This window comes from Limanda limanda, chromosome 1 (assembly GCF_963576545.1).
Source record: "Limanda limanda chromosome 1, fLimLim1.1, whole genome shotgun sequence".
NCBI classification, from domain to species: domain Eukaryota; kingdom Metazoa; phylum Chordata; class Actinopteri; order Pleuronectiformes; family Pleuronectidae; genus Limanda; species Limanda limanda.
Genome location: NC_083636.1, coordinates 22,602,853 through 22,626,409, shown reverse-complemented (window position 1 = coordinate 22,626,409; position 23,557 = coordinate 22,602,853). Strand labels below are relative to the sequence as shown.

The 23,557-nt window shown below is 44.8% G+C and overlaps 1 protein-coding gene across 1 annotated transcript; it reads right to left on the bottom strand.

Moving 5' to 3' along the window:
• Nucleotides 1–118: 118 nt before the first annotated feature.
• stab2 (stabilin 2) lies at nt 119–23,557 on the bottom strand. The gene is given in 69 exon segments (XM_061069686.1): nt 119–178; nt 375–470; nt 909–1,040; nt 1,122–1,232; nt 1,367–1,513; nt 1,609–1,728; nt 1,801–1,907; nt 2,128–2,293; nt 2,377–2,510; nt 2,672–2,813; nt 2,883–3,076; nt 3,624–3,731; nt 3,962–4,066; nt 4,144–4,293; nt 4,625–4,748; nt 4,829–4,888; nt 5,277–5,423; nt 5,496–5,585; nt 5,930–6,106; nt 6,290–6,349; nt 6,490–6,618; nt 6,714–6,869; nt 7,074–7,163; nt 7,232–7,276; nt 7,372–7,491; nt 8,168–8,239; nt 8,322–8,395; nt 8,560–8,685; nt 8,763–8,836; nt 8,943–9,074; nt 9,112–9,259; nt 9,345–9,540; nt 9,624–9,722; nt 10,279–10,341; nt 10,431–10,559; nt 12,118–12,249; nt 12,363–12,470; nt 12,557–12,646; nt 12,730–12,807; nt 13,372–13,474; nt 13,560–13,687; nt 13,765–13,812; nt 13,895–13,987; nt 14,312–14,407; nt 14,635–14,793; nt 14,870–14,963; nt 15,060–15,240; nt 15,315–15,426; nt 16,518–16,604; nt 16,694–16,795; nt 17,127–17,186; nt 17,388–17,540; nt 17,616–17,696; nt 17,876–17,929; nt 18,135–18,251; nt 18,474–18,536; nt 18,611–18,754; nt 18,921–19,070; nt 19,257–19,336; nt 19,411–19,544; nt 19,625–19,752; nt 19,901–20,097; nt 20,180–20,302; nt 20,389–20,484; nt 20,822–20,888; nt 21,469–21,554; nt 22,464–22,579; nt 22,714–22,838; nt 23,483–23,557. Coding segments are annotated over 69 exon segments (7,743 nt in total).

Sequence of the window (23,557 nt, the reverse complement as noted above, 5' to 3'; positions counted from 1 at the left end):
TCTTTTCTCAGTTACATGATTAGATTGTTTTCCACAGTTTACATTCCTCAACCAATCAGGAGCACCTGAAATCTTCTCACTGTGAAGTCGGAGCGTGAGTACGACGCTGCAGCTTCTCTCATCCGTCCTGCAGCAGGTCGTACGATCCTCCGTCCACCACCACATGTTTGTCCTCAGCCTGAAATCAGTCACAGGTTAACACAGCTGAGACTCTTCTGATTCACTCAGACTCATTATTTAGTTCAGTCAAGAAACGTCAGCTTGAAATCAAAACCAAGTTTTAAAACAGATGAAGCAAAACGACTTGAAACAGCTGATATTAAGAGAATGTGTAGAAGCTGAGTTGTTGTGATGTGTGTGAAACAGTGACTCACTGTGCCATCAGACAACTTTGACTCTGGAGCTGCTTCATAAACAGGGTTACAGATGCTGCTGCCTGCAGGGGGCACCGTTTCCTCCTCTTCATCCTCCTTTAAGGGACGAAGAAGATTTATCGATGTAACAAGAAAATATCATACACTAATTTAAACATTGTTTTCCACCCACTGGTGGCTGGATACAGTTTAAGTCATAAACCCCACCTCCTCCATGTTAGCAGATGGGACCTTGACCAAAGTAAAGAATCAAAGTCGACGTTACATAAATGTTTGTCAAAGATGTTTCTGTCGTTTCAGGTCGTTATCTCGCTGATGTTTGTGTTTCTGATCAGTTTGGTTTGAATCAGTTATTTGTTGATTAAAACAGGCTGAGATGTCATGATTGACAGCTGAGACTGACTCACGATTGGTGGAGAGTGTGTGTGGGTGGGACCCTGATACCACGATCACTATGCACAGACTCACTGCAGATGAGCACAAAGTGGCAGCAATCGATTCTGAGACAAACAATCACTGACTACACACACAGACCTTAAAGTAGTGGAACTGGAATCCTTTGTTGTTGTTTTTGTAGAAGTTGTATCCGATGCACACGCCCGCCGCCACCAGAGCCACCAGCAGCGTCACGCCCACTCCCATCCCCGCCTTGTGCCCCACATGCATCTGCAGAACCAATCACAGTCATAGTTACCGCTCATGTGGGGTCAGGATGGAGGGATGCTGTGTTGTCATGACAACACTCACCTCTTGGCGAGGGGGGGGGGCTTTCAGCGGACCCTGAAGAACATGTATGATCCCATTTGAGGCCACAACGTCCGAGTTGGTGACAAAGCGATCGTTAATGTAACGAGACGACTGAGGAAAAGAAATAGTTTTAAACCACAACCGTTGTCATGGTCATCAAAATCCACCTCATAAATAATTCTATGTGACACGTGTCTGGGGACGGGCAGCGTCGCCCCTTATGGACACAGGATATAATGACTGACCAGAGCTGAGGCGTCCAGCAGATCGGACACTCCAAGGACCGTCAGACTCCCGACTCTTGTCCTGATTCGACTCCCGTTCTTCAGCTCGCTGAGAGGAAGAGCCCTCCCCTCGGACAGGTGGTACTCAATGTCCCACTGAGACAGAGTCTGCAGGGACACAAGGACAGATGAGGACAGATGAGGACAGGTACAGACCGTTGAGGCTTGATGAGGACGGACAGAATCTTAGTTTATCGTCTCACCTGGTTGTCAGGCAGTCCGTCATTGTTGGGTACGAACAGCGTGGATTGAACCGTCAAGTTGCTCAGACGCTTCACGAACTGTTTCCCTGACAAAGACGCCTGTGAGCAGTTCAAGATTTGCTGTAGAAGGAGAAAGAGTGAGGTCACGATGACGTCATCTGATTTAATGTGTCCTGTTAGTCTGGGACTCACCGTGAGGAAGTTGGAGAAGGTCGGAGTGGACATGAGCACCTGCAGCAGGTTTCCTGTGCACCTGAGCCCGTCTCCAACGTAACCCACCTGACACTCACACCTGACCTCTGCAACCAATCACAGCCTCTCAGATTAATTCATCCTGATCACTTCTATTTCTATTGAACCTCCCAACTCAAATAAAGTAAAAATGTCAAAATAAAAGAGCTTTTTAATCCATTTAAAAGTCATCAAATAAAACATTAAAGTTTCGATAAAAATGTAATATTTATAACCAATATTTAAAATAATCTGATGACTTAATTTGGCCGGTTCTTCCTCGCTCACCTTTCATCCGGTAGCAGTAGACGTCCCACGACTCGCTCAGGTTCTTGCGGACTCCGTAGTCCACAATGCCGACGTGCCCGAAGCCACAATTGGGGTTAGAGTAGGTGGTGGGATACGCCACCCGGGCCTGGTCCAACCAGCCGGCAGCACACATGTTGAGCCCACCCTGCAGACACACGCCAGTTTGACCACGTGATGACACCCATGATGAAACACGTGAACTAGTGTGTTTGTGACATGTACACTGACCTCCTGAGCATAGGACAGCTGCGCGTAGGTGGCCAGGGCTCCTCCCTCTGCACCGCACGCTTGCTGCGCAAAACTGAAGTTCAGTTTGTACTGCCCCCTGTCTGAACGGAGGTGAAACACACCGAGTGTCGCATCTGCACACAAACACGACGACACATTAAACACAACACGTTCAACACAGTGAGTAAACTTGATCCACTGATTGGTTCTCATTGGATCAGCTGACACACGCCCTGTCAACCCTAAATTCAAAGCATCCGATGATGTGGAAGAGAACTCAGCATGTGATCCATACCTTCAAAGTGTAGGTCTGTACATTTGGCATCTTGATGACAGCGTCCGTTCCCTTGGAGACAGCGGCTGATTGGCAGCTGTTTGACCTCACAAGTCACGCCATCGCCGACGTAATTGTCTTTACACGTGCACTTCTTCTTTCCCTGTTCACAGAGATACGTCACATTAGGACACGTCAGAGTCCAAACCAGTTTAAATGAATCGTTCCTCACCGGAGCAGTCATGATGCAGGTGGCGTGTTCATGGCAGCCGCCGTTGTCTCCAGAGACGCACGGGTCAACGGGCTGACAGGTGAACCCGTCCCCAGAGTGACCTTTAGGACACGTGCAGGTCACCACCTCTCCTATCTGAGAACACTTAGCGCCTTTAGCACAACCGCCATTCCAAACCCCGCACATGGCCGCCACTGAGGACATGGAGAGATCAGACGTCCCGTTATACACAACATATATATATTTTTTGCTTGTAATATTCCGAGCTTTGCAAGAAGAGAGCCTGTGACCCAAGCATTTCATTGCCTGCGACTGCTAAATGTAATTGTTCTGCATATGACAATAAACTCTTGAAACTTGAAGCTTGAAAGACACGTGACTGAGGACATGGGAACACCAGACATCACGTTATACACAACATATAAGACACGAGTCCCCACTGAAGACATGGAGAGATCAGACGTCAGACACAGGCAGATCCAGGTCGTTCTTCTTCTGGTCTTTACAGTCTAGTGTTGATGACCACTGTACTTTACACTACAGGTTCTCTTCAGCATGCAGATGGTGAAGACCGGGATCGAACCGCCAACTTTGGGGTTAGAGGACGATCATGTTCTATCAAAATAAAAGCAGCTGAACTGACTGTGATCAGCTCCTGTTACACACACCAATTTACTGGGATGACATCATCAGGAAGTGATGTCACACAGAGTCACATCATTTTTTTAGCACTGTGTTTACCTGTGCAGGTGAATCCATCTCCTTCATAAAATGGCCGACAGACGCAGGTGCTGTTTTCCGTGCAGATGGCTTTAGGAGAACAGGCTGGGGAACACACGGAGACGTGACCTGGAGGAAGGAGACACCGACACTTAGCGGATTAACACTGACCAGGAAATGACATCACTCAGGTTTAATGGAGCTGGATCCTGTTTCATCAGAATCCATCAAGAGAAAAGTGGATCATCACTAAACATTAATCTAATAAAACCCAAATAGATAAAAACATGAAACAGGGAATTTATGATGTTTTTGATAAAAAACATTTAAAATAAACTCAAATCGTACATCCCACTCACTCTGCTCAGTGTCACATCGCTCGCCGCTCCAGCCCGCCTCACACAGACACGCCCCCGTTCCTTTACGTCCGTCGTCACACGGCCCGTGTTCTGAGCAGCTGCAGGCTGATAAAAAACAGAAGTCACAGGGGTCAGAGGTCACGGCACCTTTAGGTTGAACTGTCACTCAGGAATGCGCTCACCTTTACAGGTGGGCCCGAAGAACCCATCACTGCACTGCTCACAGGCCACGCCCCCAAAGCCTGCGTCACAGGTGCAGGTGCCGTTGCCAAGGTGACCGTCATCACATTTACCGTGGTTACTACAGGAGGAGCCAACGCCACCTGGACACACTGCAGTCGACACGGGGTTAATCAGTGATGATGTCACGAGCAAAGTAAAGACGATTTTTACTGAAAGTTAATGGAATAAAATAATGTTTTTTATAAGGACTTAATAAACTGTATTCAAATTTATTTTGTATCAATATATAAAATTAAAACGCATAAAACTGATGAGTTAAGAAAACTTGTCTAGAAGATGAAAAATTTAAATAAAAACTTTTAAATCATCAAATAACTTTATAAATAAATGTTATTTTGAAGATTGTGACACAAATAAGAACTTAAACTTACAACTAAATGAAATTGAGTGAAATAAATTAAATGTTTTATGCCGTCTCACCCAGACAATCTCGTCCGTGGTAACCATGACAACACTTTGGTTGCCAGAAGTTGACGGTGCAGATGCTGAGACAGCCAGAGTTCTTGGTGACGAACATGGTGGGAAGGTCACACTTCTGGATCTCCTAAAGACGATACAAGACGCTTCTATAGAGTCAATTCTTTTTCTATTTTTATATGACTAAGACGATGAAGATGATCATACCTTAAGTTTGGAGCCTTTCGGACAGCGAGACGCTGAGGTCGTGCAAACTCCACAACTCATCTACCACAGAAGAAGAAAAAAGACGTGAACAAAACTAGAAACCAAGAAACGACCTGAGACAGACTCATTTATGGTGTTTAAATAATCTAATAGAATGTGAATAATAATTAAAAACTTCCTGGTTCTTGTCCATAAATGTTTGAGACTTTTTACTGTTACAGTGAACAATAATGTTTTAGGACTTTTATGGTGCAGTTGGTTTTAATAAAACTTTATTTTATATTCTCTAGATGTGAAACACATTGAATTTCCTCAAATTCAATATGCACCATAAATAAAATTAGCATGAAGCATATTTGTTCATTACTTCATTACAGTCTTCATGAGAAACAGTTAATCTGAAAAACACCGGGGGGTGCTGCAGACAGAACTTAACATGAGGATTTACCCGGAGTTCGAAGGAGGTCTGTTTGTCACAGCGTCCTCCGAGGCTGGGCGGAGTCAGAAGGCAGTCGATCCCGTAAGCAATCCCACCATTGAAGATGAGGTGTCTCTGAACTATGCGACATTTCCCGTCGTTAACGTAGATTTCTCCCTGTTCAAAGCGAGACATTGTTGAGGGAGAGTCGCGCTCGTTGACTCCTCATTGATTTCCTGTCGTACTTACGATGTTGTCTGTCCCTCCGCAGACAAAGGAGAGCGGTGAACCCTGCAGCGTCCGAGCCGAGTCCAGATAGATCAAACTTTCAGCGTAAATCTGAGCAAGCGGAGAAGAAGTTCTTAGAAAACACACCTGTACATGATCATAGATCTCTTTGTACTTTTCTTTCATTGAGACAAAAGGTTCATTAATCATATGATGAACAGATGTTTGCAGTTCCCCAGGGATTGATTCTTGGTCCAGTTTTTATTTTGACTTTTATTTCTCTCTTATGTCGACGATAACTTTGATTATGTGAATATGTATGTTTGTTTCTCCTATGATAAACACATTATAAAGTAATAAATGTTCAGGTGTTATGCCACTTTACGCTGAGGACACAGTTTTATCATATAAAAACTCAGTGAATTGTTTTGATTATAACTGTTATGGTTTAGAACCTTCTGGCTGTGCAGGATGTGGTACTTCAGGTATTCCGCCAGCTGAATGCGGTTGTCTTGGTGGAACAGGAAGTCCTTCTGCTGCTGAGGCAGAGCCGCCATCACGACGTCTGACGGCAGGAAGAGGGTGAGCGGCTGGTATATCCCATCATGCAGCAGGTCCATCACCCCTGTGTCCTGAAGCCGAGGTAAACAACAGCATCATGTGACCAGGGCCAGCCAATGAGGTGTTTGTATGTGTGTGTGTGTGTGTGTGTGTGTGTGTGTGTGTGTGTGTGTGTGTGTGTGTGTGTGTGTGTGTGTGTGTGTGTGTGTGTGTCTGTGTCTGTGTGTCTGTGTCTGTGTGTGTGTGTGTGTAACCTCGAGCAGCTTGTAGAAGTGTGTGTATCCATGACATTCGGCCACATCGGTCAGATTCATCTGAGTCCAGGACAGAAAAAACAAGTTATTGACAGAAAAATAAATCAACCAGTGGTTTATTCTCCGCAGATCAATTTATTTCTACATAATTAAATATCAATAATGGATCTGAAAGTTATTGATTAAAGTTGTGAACTGACACAGATGTTGGGATCTGAATCTTTGATGACGTCTGGAGGAAACAGAATCCTGTCGATCTCGTGGAAAATCCCATTGATGCTGACGTCGTCGCTGTACGTCACGTTAGCGTCATTGATGAAGATATTTCCCTGAAAGTATTCAACAGTTTGTATTCATCATGAATCAGCTGATCATGTGACAGCTTTTAAAATATTGATCAACATTACGCTGCCTGATTGGTCACCTGGCTTGATCTGGTGGACAGGACGAGTCCGGACAGAGACGTCAGGTTTCGGGGTCGACTCAGGTCGGGGGGGAGGAGCGTGTGACACATGACGATGTGGCTTCGCAGGACGGAGGCGTAGCGTTCTTTAGATTTCTCCAACATCAGTGATTTAATCTACATGAATAAAAATGTGTTTATTTCAGGTCATCTTTTTATTACAGTTTCAGTGTTTTTGTATAAAATGTTTAATAGAATATGTATATTTTATAAATAATAATAATAATAATAATCATGAACAAGTTTAATTATTATTAATGAAATATTATTGATTATTAAGCCACTTCATAATAAATGAATTGTTGTGAGAAATGTGGTCACCTTGCTGGTCCATCTGTCGTCGGCGAAGGCGTCGCTGCTCGGGGGAAAGACAGTGAACGGGCCGCGACCTTTCAAAGAAATCTCCATCCTCTGAAAGAAGAGTTCACATCATGAGTCAGTTTTCACCTGCAGGGGGCGACAGAGCGATAGTCACTCACCATCAGGCCGAGGTAAAAGTCTCGCAGCTTCCTCGTCAGGATTTCCTGCACAGAGTCAAATGTTAGCAACCGCCACATGGAACCAGGCCTGCTTTAATGTCATGTGATGTCATGTGATGTCCTGTGACGTCATGTGTCACCTTGCCCACGGTGCCTCTGCATGTGAGTCCGTCTCCCAGGAAGTTGGACCTGCAGGTGCAGGTACGGACACCTGGTCCGCTCATGTTACAGCGAGCAAACTGATGACAGCCGCCATTTTTCTAGAAACAGTCAGAGATAGGTCACCCCTCTGCACAGTCACATGACCACATTTCTGCTTCTACTGACACCTGGTGTTTCACTGCAGTACTGCCTGTTTACTAAAGCAGACCTTTGATTTGTATGCAAGAGACCTATTTAGCTTTTTCAGTCTTTCCCAGTCCTCTAATGGTTTGTATATATGTTTTGTGAATGTAAACATGTGCATCGCTCAAAATCTGCAGCAGAGGGCGCTCGCCTCTATCACTGTAAACTATTTTCTGGAAGCAGCTGGAAAACCTCAACCTTGATTTTTCTAATACGTCCGTTCCTGTTCACCAATTGTAACCTGTGCTGGGAGGAGGAGCTAGCAGTACTCACCCCCAATCAAAACACCAAACAGAGTACAACCAAGCTAAAGTCCCCAGGTATTCACAGTTGGTGTTAACTAAAGCTAAAGCTGTGGCACTGTGTTTTTAATATTTTAAATGATTAACATCTATATAATTAAGAATAATCATCGTCTTCGTTTTGTCCTGAGGTACCTGAACTCATCACCAGCTGTTCACTCAGAGCAGACTAGGCTTTCTGGAGGGGGGGGACCCAAATTAAAATGATGAACCCCAAACATAATAGGTCTCCTTCAAACAACGTTAAAACAGAACCTTTATTGATTATTGATGACATCATCGAACTCACCTTTTGACACAAGTTGATCATGTGACAGTTCTGTCCGTCGCCTGAGTAACCCTCACTGCAGGAGCAGGACGTCTGCACACAGCATGACATCAATAATCAACTATAAATAATCAATAATCACCAGCTGATGGTCGTACGTGTGTAGAATCTTTACCTTGTTCGGTCCGACGTGGACGCAGTCTGCGTTGGCATGACAACCTCCGCTTCCTCCCAGACAGGGGTTTATCTCTGTGGGAGCAGCATCGAACAGGTCACACTGACACGACTGATCAATATTAAGTCCTTTGATTTTTAATTGAATAGAGATTTAAGGTTTGAATGTATTTGAAAAGTTTTATTAACATTCAAAGATGCACTTAAAGCTGTGAGCTACCACCTGAGGCCACACCTACCGACACACACGAGTCCGTCTCCATAGTAACCGTTGTTACAGACACAGGCTCTGCGTCCAGGTCGAGTCTTCTTGCAGACGGCGTACAGACTGCAGCCGCCGTTATCCTCCACACACGCGTCTGCAGCTGTAAACAAAGACACAGATGCTGAGTCTGAGCGTCGAGCCTGAGACTGATGCACCTGACAGGTCACATGACCATACCTTGACAGGACGTCCCGTTTCCCTGGAAACCAGCAGCGCAGAGACACTGAGGTCCGGACGGTCCGATCACACAACTGTCACACAAACACAACAAATCACATTTAAACACATTACACCGAGCTGCATTCAGGGCAGTGTTCTGCAGGGGGCGCTACAGCTCACTGAGCTGTGTTTACATACTTTGCACTTGTGTGGCATTTCACTGAGCCGCACAACTCGTCAGCCGCCGACTCGACTTCTGTAAATCAGGACACTGTCTGTTACATATAAATGTACAATATATATAAATATAAATACATGTATTAATACATGCTCTGTCATATCAACACACAGGTACTATGATACGTACATATACACATATTTAAACATACGTCACACTCTCTCTTCTTTTGTTTTCTTACTTTCGTCACAGAGGATTCCTCGCCACCCGACATCACACTCACACGTCCCGTCGCCTGTGACGCCTTCGTCACAGCGTCCGTTTTTACATCTGCAGTCTGAGGGAGGCAGGAAGAGACTGAGTCACAGTTAAATGTCCAATCATGTTTCTTGGTTAACAGTTTCCCTGCAAAGCGTCCTCACCCTGATCACAGTGGACACCATATTTGCCGCTCTGGCAGGTTTCACAGGCCGTCCCGTTAAAACCTTGGTTACACTGACACACTCCGGTTCCGTTGGTCCCGTCCGTACACACTCCGTTACCGAAGCAGGGCCGACCCTGTGCACCTGGGCAAGGCTCACAGTGCTTCCCGAAAAACCCGCCACAACACGCTTGGACCTGAGAACAGACGAGAGCTGTGAGACCGCGAACGTGTTCGTCCTTCTCATGTTAATTACACGTGTGTGTCAGAGCAGACGTACAATGTTCTTCTGAATGCAGGTGGGTCTGCAGCCGATGGTCAACAGTCGCTCTCCTTCAAACATGCGGGAGAACATACACTTCCTGCTCCGCACGGATTTCTGCAGAGGCCAAAGCTCGGTTTTAATGAAAGGAAATCAGTGAGAGCTTTGAAGAGTCAAGTCTCGGCACTCATTTATGTTAAATCAGTTTTTCGTCAATTAATTTTTTGTCAAAACTATGTCTCAATAAACTCATTAGTTGACTTACACTGTCTCTGAGGACACACACTGTCTCACTGACTCTGAGGACACACACTGACTCTGACAACACACACTGTCTCTGAGGACACACTGACTCTGATGACACACACAGTCTCTGAGGACACACTGACTCTGAGGACACACACTGTGGTGGAAACCTTTGACATCATTACTCAATAATAACACATGGATCTATTTTCAGGAACCTGACAGAGAGCATTTGGTGATTTGGAGTCGGAGCCTCTAGAACCAGAGAGATTGAGATGTAATGGGTGAGTGAAAATAGAAAATCACATCATCTGTAAACAGACAGAGTTTCAACATTTTGTTCCTCTTGTTTCTGTTTTTCAGATAAAGTTTGGAAGTCTGAGGTGATGGACTAGTCTGCATCATTTGTCAGTAAATGGAATCTTACGTCTGGGATGGAGTTGTTGGGGCAAATCTTGCTGGTTGGGAACAAACAGTCCAAGCATGTTGCCTGTGAAGAGCAGAGAGGAGGTTGTTAGTAAACAGCTGATTTTGTGTTGGTTGTTCTCCTCGGTTCCTTCGCTCTTTTGGTTTCCGTACCGTGACCTTCTGATACGTAGCTTCATCGCAGCGGTTCCTGTTGATCTGGAGAACGGCCGACAGACCGTGAATCACGCCGTTACCGCTCAGGATGTTGGACGAGTTAATCTGAGCGTCGTTCACTAACAACTGGAGGACGGAGAGAGAGTGAGTCGGGATGTAATCAGATACTCATGTAAATAAAATTTTATTTATATAGCACTTATCTAAACAAGGTTAAAAAGTGTATGGCAACGCTATGAAAACCAAGTGGCCGCTCAGTAGATCAGACGTCATTTCCTCTGTGTCTTTTCAAACTAAACACCTACTGTCAAAGGCAGCAGAGTCAAAGCTGTCCCGTTTAAGAAACTACATAAAATATGGATGCAATAAAACAACACAGTAGCACCACAATTTCAAATCACATGATAAAAAGCTTTACTATAAAAATAAGTTTGAGCAGTGATTTAAAGACAGGTAGTGAGTTCCAGAGCCTCTCGGCCCTGATAGAGAAAGTCCCTTGAGGAGCCTCGACCTCGGGAACTGGAACCAGTGAAGGGATGCAAGAATTAGTCTGATATGAGAAGGTTTGTTTTAGTTAAAATACAAGCAGCAGTATTTTGAACAAGCTGCAAATGAGTTACTTAAGTTTGGCTGAGCATGTCAACAGGGCGGTGCAATAATCCAGGCAGGAAAAGACAAAGGCATGTATTATCTTTTCTAAGTCAGAGAAAGATAGAACTGATAATATTTTGGAAATATTTCATAGATGAAAGAAGCAGGATCCGCAGCAGGATACTAACGCGTCGGGATCGAATTTTACTATTTCAGTTTTATTTGAATTTAACTTTAGGAAGTCAAGTGACATGCATTCCTTAATGGCCGATAGGCACTCTGTTAGGACACTGTCTTGTCTGGCATAAAGGACAAGTCTATTTGGGTGTCATTGGCATAGGACTGATATGATATCCCATTAAAATGGCTGATGACGTTTCCAAATGGGATCATGTAGAGAAAAAATAGTATGGGACCAAAAATAGAACCTTGTGGCACTCCGAACATCAGTGCGGCCAAGAATGAGGTTTTATTTCCAATGGGAACTGAAATGTCTCTTTCTGAGAGATAAGACTTGAACCAACTAAGTACGTATTGCGTTAGTCTATTGATAAGAATGTTATGATCAATGGTGTCAAATGCGGCACTTAGGTCAAGGAGCAGTAATACGGAAAAATAACCAGCATCGGCAGACATCAATAAATCATTTGTAATTTAAGGAGAGCGGTTTCTGTACTGTGTATTTTACAAAATCCAGGCTGGAACTTAACAAAAATGTTATTATTGTCACAAACAGCTAAACTTTGGGTTAGAACCACCTTCTCAAGAATTATGGATATGAAGGGGGTTTTGAAAATGGCCTATAATTCTGTGGCAGTGATTGGTCAAGATTTGGCTTTTTCAGTAAAGGCTGAATGGAGGCTTTCTCAAAATGATCAGAGACACGGCCAGAAGAAAGAGAGCAGCGAATAATTCTGAGAAGGCTAGGGCCAATAGTACTGATTACTTATTTTAGGAGTGAAGTGGGAAGGATGTCGAGAGGAAGAAGAAGACACCGCGTCGATGAGTTCTGCGATATTCGGAATGACAGTGGTAGTTGGTGCCAGTTCAGTATATATTAAAAAAAAAAAAAAATCAGTTACTGATCAGATACCTTTCCCTCTCGGAGGACGATGGCGAGCTGGAAAGAGAACCCCAGCAGCGTCTGCTTGTAACCTCCAGGCTGCAGGTCGGTCTTTAACAGGCGCTCTGCTGTCACCACATGGTAACGAGTGGTATTAACGTCCTGTTAATAGCAAATACAATTACAGAGAGGGTATTCAGAACTTTTTGTTCTCAGTAACTGGACATTTTATTTTCCATCAGATAAAAGACTTAAGAGACATAAACGACAAGTACCAGAGCAGCTGCAGCCATTTTCTTCAGGTAATTGTTGATGGCGGCATCTGTTGGAGCGAAGACGGTGAATTCATCCCCCTGTTCGATCTTGTCCGTCAGGTTGTAATCCTCAACAAGACAAACAGAGACACACTGTGAACATTACACATTTATATAGTGTGTGTATGTTCAGGTATAGGTGTGTGTGTTCATACAATGAGATATGATCTGAAGAGCGAGAACTCGGGTCTCAGAGCGAGTGTCGCCAGCAGCCCTTCACTCAGCTTCCTGTCGGGAACCAGAACCTGAGGATGAATTCAGAGAGAGAAGTCCATCAGTCGGAGCTGAGAATGTGTCGCCAGCATTGTGCACGCCGTCGGCTCTGTACCTTATCGATAATGTGGATCAGTCCATTGGTAGCAGCAATATCGGATGTGGTGATGGTGGCGCCGCCAACAGTTGTGAGCTGATAAAAGAATATCTTAAAATGGTAAGAAAGTTCTTGGAGAGATTTAAAGATCTGACCCGTACAAGGAGCTGCGATTATAAAGTCCAGAGACCTTACGTTGTGCGATCCACATCAGAATGTATCACATGAGCAAACACAGAGACCGAACAGTAGAAGAGCCACTTGCTCCACAAAGCAAGAAGATTCATCAGGTCACAATCACAAGCAGCGCTTTGTCTTCGGAACATTCTCCGGGTTTTACTTCGTGAATTCGAGCATCTCGACTGAATTGTGATGGAGGAATTTCAGACCTACAACCTGAACTGTGGTGCGATGGGAACCAGGCACTCCATCTTTTGCACCAACACAACTTTCTCTCCCCACCTGCTGTTCTCACTGGATCTGACTTCCTGCAACTTCGAAGAACGTGAAAGCCAAATTTATATCAGATACTTGTTGTTAATGAAACTGTCCTCAATAAATAAAAGTCAGCGCAGGTCAGAGGACTATCACAACAGGTTTCTGGTCTTCTGGTCTTCTGGCCAGAAACTTGATTGTAAACCATCACCTCCGTGGACTCACCTCATTGGCTGTAGAAACAGGGAAAGTACTCTTGAGAAGTGAGGTCACAGTGGAAGTGGTGCTCAGACTGGAAGATGGATAGTTTCCAGGGATCATGTGATTTCTGTCAGGTGTGAAACATAGATGTGAACAAACAGCTGGAGACAAGGTTCATCTGTTCTAAATAAAAAACACTCTAAAGTTTTAACCTGATGAGACTTGGCAGGTTTCCCTTTGTCGTCCAGAAGTTCTTGTCGTCTGTAGACATTTTGTCGACAGCAGCAGAAGTCGGAACCAGGAGGGTGACGTTCTGATCCGACAGAGACACACCGGAGTCCTGACGGAGGACGGACAAGACTGATGACATCACAACAAACTATAAACAGCTGACAAACAGAGCCTGCTCGTACTCACAGTTGTCCACCTGAAGAATTCGGACATCTCGGGCAGCGCCATCAGCTCCTTTAACGCCAGGAGAACAGACTCAGGTGTGTCAGTGAATGCACCGCACAGCGGTTAACGTGCGAACATGGCCGACACTCACCTGCTCCACGCTCCCGAAACACATCCGGCCATCTCCAACATAACCTTCGTCACAGACACACGTCCACTGAGAGGACAGCAGCAGACAGCTTGCCTGAACACGAGGACACGGACAATTATCTGACGTCCGACAGGTCACCTGATCACATAATCTACTTATCAATTACTATTCGTGATCAATAACATTCATGAATCAAAACCACAGACTTATGAATCGTGTTCCAATCGACCAATCATACTGATTGAGTCAGACTCAGTCTGTTCTTATATCATCAAATAACTAATTAAAACCAAACTGATCATCATGAACGTCTACTTAGATTTTTTTAGTTTGGTCCACGACACATATGCTAACATGGAGGAGGAGGGTTTATGACTATACTGCAGTCAGCCACCAGGAGGCAATCATGTCTCTCACCAGGTAATGGCAGCCTCCGTTCACGGTGACACACGGATTCACAGCTTCACAGTCTCGTCCGTTTCCATGGTATCCATGTTTACAGCTGCAGTCACTCTGAGATCGAAGACAACACGCTCACACACCATTGGCTCATTTAAATATCGACAGCAATCAGGAGACTATGATTAAAAACCAGAAGCTACTAGCAGAGTTAACTGTTAGCCGACTACATCGCCCAGAGCATCATGGGAAGTGTTATTCCAAACAGAGGTGAGACTCCCCTAAGCAAACAATGACACCTGCAGGGGCTGTGAGGACGTGCAGGTTAAGATAAAGCGCACCTGTCCAGGACCAACGTAGATGCAGGTGGCGTTAGGGTGACAGCCGCCGGCGTCAGGACTGTCACAATTGTTGATTGATTGACACTCGTCTCCGTCCTCCCTCCATCCTGTTAGACACTGGCAGGAGCGAGTCCCAGGTCCTGTCCTTATACATTTCGCCTGCAGGGGGCAGCGCAGAGTAAAATATGACAGATCTTGACAGAAGAGCCGCAACGCTTGTTGAAGAACGACTTACGTTCACGCTGCAGCCGCCACGGAGAGGCGGAGCGCAGGGGTCGGACTCCACACAGGTGATACCATCGCCCTGGTAACCAGGTTTACACACACACCTGAAAACACACCGCACACACACCAACTCTTTACTGCCCCCTGCTGTACATCTGCAGTAGAGATGTTTAGAGTCAGAGCGTCACAGATGAATTCACCTGGCCGTCCCTTGACTGAAATCGCAGTCAGCATGGGCGTGGCAGAACTGAGCCTGGACGCCGCACGCCGCCGTCTGTCGATCGCAGAACGGACCAGTGAAGCCCGGCTGACACGAGTCGGCTTTACAGCGACCGCCTGAGTCCGGACGGTTGTCGCATTGTCCGTGGGCACAGAGACACGCTGCGGACACACAGGTGAGGTCACTTCCTCTGACATCACACGTATCTGACGTCACAAGGTGATATGTCACTTACTCTTGTCACACGTTGGTCCATGTTTATTGTTTCTGGAGCAGAAGTGACAGCGAGAGCCAAGGAAATTTGGATCACAGACACAGGACCCGTTTCCTGTGATGCCCTCCATACACTGTAAAACACAGGTCATCTCAACCCTCCATACACTGTAAAACACACGTCACCTCAACCCTCCATACACTGTAAAACACACTTCACGTCAACCCTCTATACCAGTGGTTCTTAACCTTATTGGAGGTACTGAACCCTGCAAGCTTCATCAGTGCATTCACCGAACCCTTCGTAATTGGAACAATAAAATATGATTTCTTCAAAACATAGGTATATAATTTGTTAGTGCACAAAATGAACCATGCATCAGTTGCACACAAAATCAATGTGTTCAAAGAACAAAACCAACCATAAAAACCAACAAAAACATAACTCAATGACTATTTACTGCAAATCAATGTGACTTTTGCTGTTGCCTTTCAGATACAAGTTCAGGAATGCGCGGCTTCACCTTGGCAAGTGCCACTTTCATATCATTTTCGCAACAAAGTCTGTTCCTTTTCTTAATTTTCATGTCTACTATCAAAAAGGATTGCTCGCACAAATACGTTGTAACAAACAGTGTGAGTATCTCAAGGGCAATAAGGGGGTGTGGTACGATTTGGTGACACCAAAACGTTGAGAGCGTTGTTGTTCTGAAGAGTTGCTGTTGAAGCTGTCTCTGCTGAATGACGTACAATCACAACAGCCACAAGTTGACTACTGAGCGCACCAAGTTCCCTGCAGCACAGATATCAAAGCTAAGCAATGTGGCGTGATCAGCTGCAACCAGCTTTATCACTGCGGAGTGTGACGTCATGAATAATACGAGTAGCCTGAATTTCTTTTGTGTAACACACTTTTACTAAGCAACAAAATGTTTGCAATCTGAAAAGGCGAAAAAAAATTGTGTGTTACCAAATTGTGGGCAGCCAATTTTTTGACGGCCGACAAAAATGGCCAGACATTGCTAGTGTGAACCGGGCTATACTGTGTGTGTTTTGACCCCTGCCGAACCCCTGAGAGTGACTCACCGAACCCCTGGGGTTCGATCGAACCCAGGTTAAGAACCACTGCTCTATACACTGTAATAAATACTTCAGTAGGTAAAAAACTATTGAGTCCTTCAAATTATGGTCAGTAGAAATTTTTGTTGTGCAGAGTGATTCTGACCTGACCGTGTCCTGAGCACGGCGTCTGGTGTCCACCTGGACAGGGACTACAGTCAGGACCATAGAAACCTTTACAACACGCTGGCGTCTAAACACACACAAAAAGACACACTTCCATCAGAACAGTCTCGGTGGAAGTGAGAATGAACTCAGGTAATGAATCATGTGTTTCTGTACCGTTACAGTTGCATTGCAGAGCCGGGAGCAGCCGGTGGACGGGACTTTGATGGGCGGACTGCCGATAGAAGCCATGTACAGACATCCAAACCTGGATGAGCCCTGACGAGCAGAGAGCACACACAGTCTTATAATTCATACTTTTCATCCCCCTGTTTATTACAGTTTATCAACACAGTTTAAGAAGTGATTAGAATGAGAAGTCTTACTGTGTAATAAACTGTAATAAACTGTTATAAACTGTGATAAACTGTAATAAACTGTGATAAACTAACAAACTCTGATAAACAACGATAAACTGTGATAAACTGTAATAAACTGTTATAAACTGTTATAAACTGTAACAAACTGTGATAAACTGTAATCAACAGTGTTATAATGAACTGTGTTATGGACAGTGTTTTAATAAACTGATCAGAGTGAGACCTCTTACTGTTTCAACTCCAGATGAGCACGGTAACACTTTGATCTTCCAGCAGCTAACACACTCGCCCTGAAAAAAACAGCAGATGATGAGTGTAAATCTGTTTTTCTTTAGTTTTATATCAGATTAAAGTCAAGTTAAAATCAGGTTTGAATCAGGTTTGACTTCAGTCAGTCTGAACTACGCAGATCCGTATCTGACAAGCACAAATGAGACTGACTTGATTTGACTGACACATGAAAAAAGAAGATGGTGGCAGTGGCGTCTCACCCGGATGATCTTGGTCTCAGTGATGTCACACCTGTGAGGCAGCACGGGTTCGATGGAAGGCGGAGTCAAAACTCCATCCAGCACATACAGACGTCCATTCCTGGCTTCCACTGCTGACTCCAACACCGCCGCTCCGTTAACCAGGATCTGACCCTGGAAAACAAAGCTTCACAATACAGACGACCCAGAATGCAACACCAAACACAAGCCACTTAAATCCACACTCACGTTTCCTGTCACGTTTATCGTCAGAACCTGATTCGCCTTCGTCACAATTCTGGGGCCAGAAACAGCGTTGTAGACTTCCAGCTTTAAATCAGGAAAGTAATTCTTCATCATCATCACAATCATCATCATCATCATCATCATCATCATCATCATCATCATCATCATCATCATCATCATCATCATCATCATCATCATCATCATCATCATCATCATCATCATCATCATCATCACGAGAGTAACTGACATGGCGTGGTACTCACGTCGGTGGACGGGACGATGTGGTTCCTGAGAAGTTCCACCAGTTTGTTGTGACCCTGAAGATTCAGAATTAAATGTCAGAAAACAGACGTGTGGGTGTGTACTGTGTGTGTGTGTGTACTAAGTGTGGGTGGATGTGTACTATGTGTGTGTGTGATTGTGTAGGATGTGTTTGGGTTAGAATCAGGTTTAGGTCAGGTAAGGGTTAGGAGATGCATTGTGTTAAAGAGTGTCCTCATTAAGAGAGAAGCACAAACGAACCTCTGTGCTGCTCAGGTACGTCAAGTGTCCGTCAGTCATGGCGTCGAAGGCGGAGCTGGTCGGAGCGAAGACAGTGATCGGCCCTGGAAGATCCAAGACGGATGCCAGCTGAGTTTTCTGTGGAGTGAACGCAACACAGCCATTCATTTTTAGTGACAGGAAAGTCGACACTAATGACCACCGTACCTGACGAGGTCAATACATCCTGAGTGGTTCATCCTCTGAGGACCAGGACCATCATAAGAACATCTGAGTGATTTCAGCCTGAACAGGAAACTGGATCTTCTGGATTTCTTGTGGTTATGGAATCGAAACGTGTCGTGTGCAAAAGGCTCTCACCTCCAACAAAGACTTGAACTTGTCAAACTTTCCATAGTCAGAGATGATCTTCATCAGGTTCTCCTGAGGACAGCAAACATTGAGAAATAAGTGGATCCATCAAACAGGATCAGATCAAGTGTGAGAACACGTCGTACCTCAGGATTGCTCTCCACGGTTGACGAGACACTGTCCATCAGCTTATTGATGACATGGATCATCCCGTTGGATGCGACGACATCGGACTGGATGATCACGCCTTTCTTTCTGCTGCCATGGATACGAATTTTAGTCTGGGAATCCTGGAAGAAAAACAATGGATTGATGTGAGGACGGAGACAATGCTGAGGCCCGGACGACCGGACGTTACGAGGACAAGACATCCAAAAGATGGAATCATCATAAAACCTTTTTACTAAGAACATAGGTTCATTTATCTGTTTGTGAAGATGTCTTTCTCCCTCTCACCCCCTCCGATGAGTCCACCGCTGCTGATTTTCCCGTCAGGGTGAAAAAGATGTCTGTTTTTTTCAGAGTGTCAAACGGCATCACCCCGGCAACCAGATGCATCTTACACAGGTACTTGGCTTTAGATGAGTCAGCAAGCAGAGTCCTCATCTGTGGATGGACAGATGGACAACGTAACAGGACAATCAGACGTCAATCGGACGAGGATCAGACATTGATCGGATGTTGACCAGGGTTAGGGTTAACCAAATAATATATTCATTTCATAAGCAGCAGAGAATCTGAAGTCAGAGCAACAGAAACTTTTATCAGCTGATAAATCTGATGGATTCTCACCAATGTTCCTTTGAAACCCTTATTGATTGGGATGAAAACAGTGAATGGACCCAGGTTCTGCAGAGGCCACGACAGAGAACCTGCAAAAGACAACAAGGTACTTTAATTGTCTGATCAGCTGATCTGCTTACTTATGTCAAACTAATCATCATACCAAACAGAGCTATGGCGTTGCTCAGTTGACCCCTCCACTGTCCAAAAGGCTCCGTGTTCAGCTCATTCAGACGCTGTATGATGTCCCCGTAACACACTTTACCATTACCAACGTAACCCTGGAGACAGGTACACCTGAGGGGCAGAGGGACAGGTGATGCTACTGCAGTTTAAAACACAGAGGAGTGAAGATAGAGAGAATTCAGGGGACTGACTCGACTCGTCCCAGGCCCACTGTCGAGCAGTTGGCGTTCTTGTGACAGGAACCTGGTCGACAGGCGTCCTTCAGGCTGCAGCCGCCGTCTGACAGGTTGTCGAAGCCAGGAAGACACTCACAGTGAGACTGAAGCAGAGAGACAGTTTTATTATGACGGCGAATCCTCCTCAGGTCTTGATCCTGATCTTCAGCCTAAAACTGTTCTAGATCTTGATCGTGCTCTTGGTTCTGTTTCTGATCTGGAGGAACCTGGTTCCTCTCAGTTTTTCATTACCTTTCCTGGTCCTTCGTAGATGCATTGCGTGGACTCAGCGGAGCAGCCTCCTTTTCTGGTCTGACACGGATCGATGGCCATGCAGACTCGTCCATCGCCGCTGTAGCCCTCATTACAGGCGCACAGGTGCTGGTTCGGACCCGTGTGGACGCAGGAGGCGTAGGTGTGACAGACCCTCTGAAGACACGGGTTTATTGCTGAGGACATAGACAAACAAGTAAATATGAATATCAATAAATTTTAAATAAAGAAAGAATAATGTTGAAAGTACAAACTCACATAAACACTGATCTCCTGACTTCTGGTGACCTGGTAAACACTGACATCCTAACTGACCCGTCAGAGCGTCTTCCAGACAACGAGAGTTCTGCTGACACCTGAGCGCCGCACACTCCGGAACCTCTGTGAGGTCACAGGTCAGAGGTCACATGTCAGGTAATGATGAGATAACAGATGATCAGCAAATGATTGATATTGATCAGACTGACCCTGGTGACAGTTTGGACCTTTGTATCCAGAGAAACAGGTGCAGTGCCCGTCCCCTTTTAATCCAGAGTCACAGAGACCATGAACACAGGAACACTCTGAGAGAGAGAGAGGGAGGGGGGGGGGCATGGAGAGAGACAGGGGAGAGAGAGAGAGGGGAGGGGCAGAGAGAGAGAGGGGGTGGGAAGGGGGACAGAGAGAGAGAGAGAGAGAGAGAGAGAGAGAGAGAGAGAGAGAGAGAGAGAGAGAGAGAGAGAGAGAGAGAGAGAGAGAGAGAGAGAGAGAGAGAGAGAGAGAGAGAAAGAGAGAGAGAGAGAGAGAGAGGAGGGAGCGAGAGAGAGAGAGAGAATTAAAATAATTAAAATAATGAAATTAATTCAATAAGAATCTGTTAAGTCAAATTAAATTATTTTATAAGAAACCGTTTGATGTTACCTGAACTACACGTGGAACCAAATCTACCTGGAGAACACTCCTCACATGATGTACCTGCAAACCCCTCCTACACACACACACACACACACACACTTTGTTAAAGACAGGTGTGTATCCAGGTATGTGACCAGGTGTGTAACCAGGTGTGTAACCAGGTTTGTATCCAGGTGTGTAACCAGGTGTGTAACCAGGTGTGTAACCAGGTGTGTGACCAGGTGTGTAACAAAGTGTGTAACCAGGTGTGTAACCAGGTGTGTATCCAGGTGTGTAACAAAGTGTGTAACCAGGTGTGTAACCAGGTGTGTAACCAGGTGTGTATCCAGGTGTGTATCCCGGTGTGTAACCAGGTGTGTATCCCGGTGTGTAACCAGGTGTGTAACCAAGTGTGTAACCAGGTGTGTAACCAGGTGTGTATCCTGGTGTGTATCCCGGTGTGTAACCAGGTGTGTAACCAAGTGTGTAACCAGGTGTGTAAACAGGTGTGTATCCAGGTGTGTATCCCGGTGTGTAACCAGGTGTGTAACCAGGTGTGTAACCAGGTGTGTGTCCAGGTGTGTAACCAGGTGTGTAACCAGGTGTGTAACCAGGTGTGTGTCCAGGTGTGTAACCAGGTGTGTAACCAGGTGTGTGTCCAGGTGTGTTGTCACCTGACAGGTGCAGGTTCCGTTCCCACTCAGTCCATCGGAGCAGACTCCTCGGTTGCTGCAGGGTCTGTCAGCTCGATCAGGACATTCTGAAACAACAGGAAACACTTTCAGAGTCTGTCAGTCCACTTCCTGTGTCTCTGTCTCACTGCTGCTCTCTGGTTCCTGTTCCCAGGTACATGTCAGAGGTCAGAGGTCAGAGGTCGTAGTTGATCCAGCTCCATGTGACCGTCAGCACATTTCAATCCAGCTGATCCTGAGTCTGCAGAGAGGAAGGAAGTTGTGATCCTGCAGGACGATCTGCTTCCTGCAGGAGGGAACATGTAACACACACTAACACACTAACACACTCACACACTCACACACCCACACACTCACACACTCACACACTCACACACTCACACACTAACACGTGTAAGTGTTTGCTTCCACAAAACACTTCTGAAGTCTCAGGGGAAAACAGAGTTAGCCTCCATATCTGCTCCTGTGATGTCATCAAGTGTCCACAAGCCCCGACGTTCATATTCAACTTGAAACTAAATCATTTACACCAAGTTTATAGTTTAAAAGTCTCTGATGTCTTCCTACAAGATGCGTCCACAGAACTTCGGAGACATCATCGCGTGGCTAAGTCCGCTAGCTTCACCACTTCCACTTTGAGGCTTAAAGCAAATTACCTCATTTCCAGTGGAGTCTGAAGGTTTGGGCTTGACGACACTTGACGACACTTGATGACATCACAGGATCATGATGTGTTTGATCTGTTATTTATTAGGTTTGAAGAATCTAATTCTTTTAGCTAAGGGAAGCTAATAAAAAAAGCTAAGCTCAACTTAACTAAACAAGGCTAAACTTTAATATACTAAATTTAAGTTAACTGAAAAGTACAGCAAAACTAAAAAAAGTTAATTAAAACTAACTAGGTTAAGCCAATTAGATAGACGGACTGATAAATATCTATATTCATGTGTGACTCAGATAGTTTTCTCCATCCTCACCGACACAGTCCGGCCCCCAGTAACCAGGACAACATCTCTTCAGCTCCACCTGCAGGTAGCACTCGAAGCTGCAGCCGCTGATTGGCAGCTTCAAACTGGCAGTTCTGACGTAGTACCTGAGGAGAGAGCGTCACAGAGGGTCGTCACATGTTCTCACGTGTTCTCACATGTCGTCACATGTTCTAACGTGTCGTCACATGTTCTCACGTGTTCTCACGTGTTGTAACATGTTCTCATGTGTCACACTGACCTGCAGTCCTGAGCGACGGAACGCGGCGTCTGTTTGAATCTCGACGGACACGACATCAACAGACTGATGCTACACGAGTGACACGACGTCCGAGTCCTGAGAACCGTTGAGTTCGAGCAGAAGTTCTGAAAAACAATGTTATTTAGATAAAGACCTGTTCATCAGTATAGTATATAATCATATACACACATATATATGTATACATACAAATATATACACACACAAACACATACAAACACATACACACATAAATATACAATTTTACTTATATAATTGACTAAATTAATTTAATCCACATAGTAGTAATAACAACAAAAACAAAAACAATAATCATCACAATAGTTTTTGACTAAATCAGTAAAAACTTGTCAATGATCAAAGTTTTTAACATTAAATGAAGAGTTTTAATGAAACTTAAGTTTTAATTGAGATATTTGTTTTATTTTTCTTTCTCTGTTATTTATTTTCACGTGCACATGTATTGATGTATGATCAAAAACAATAGTAATCAATAGATAAACAACACTGAAACAAAACAAGTTCGATTTGTTTGAAACAAATTTTCTCATATTTGGCAGAAAAACAGTAAAAGTTTGTTTTGACTGAAGTTTAATAAAAAATAACCTGAGAATTGATTTACATTTTCTTCAGTCGAGCAAATCTTAAAAATGCAATCTGATCAATTTTATTCTGTGGTTTGAATAGAAGGAAACAAACTTCATGAAAGGTATGAGAGATTTCATCTGAATGAATGAATGAGTGAAGTTACCTGTTGTGCAGCAGCTGACGTCTTCGTCATCATCATCATCAGGGAGACGAGCAGCAGCTTCAGACTGTCCTCCAT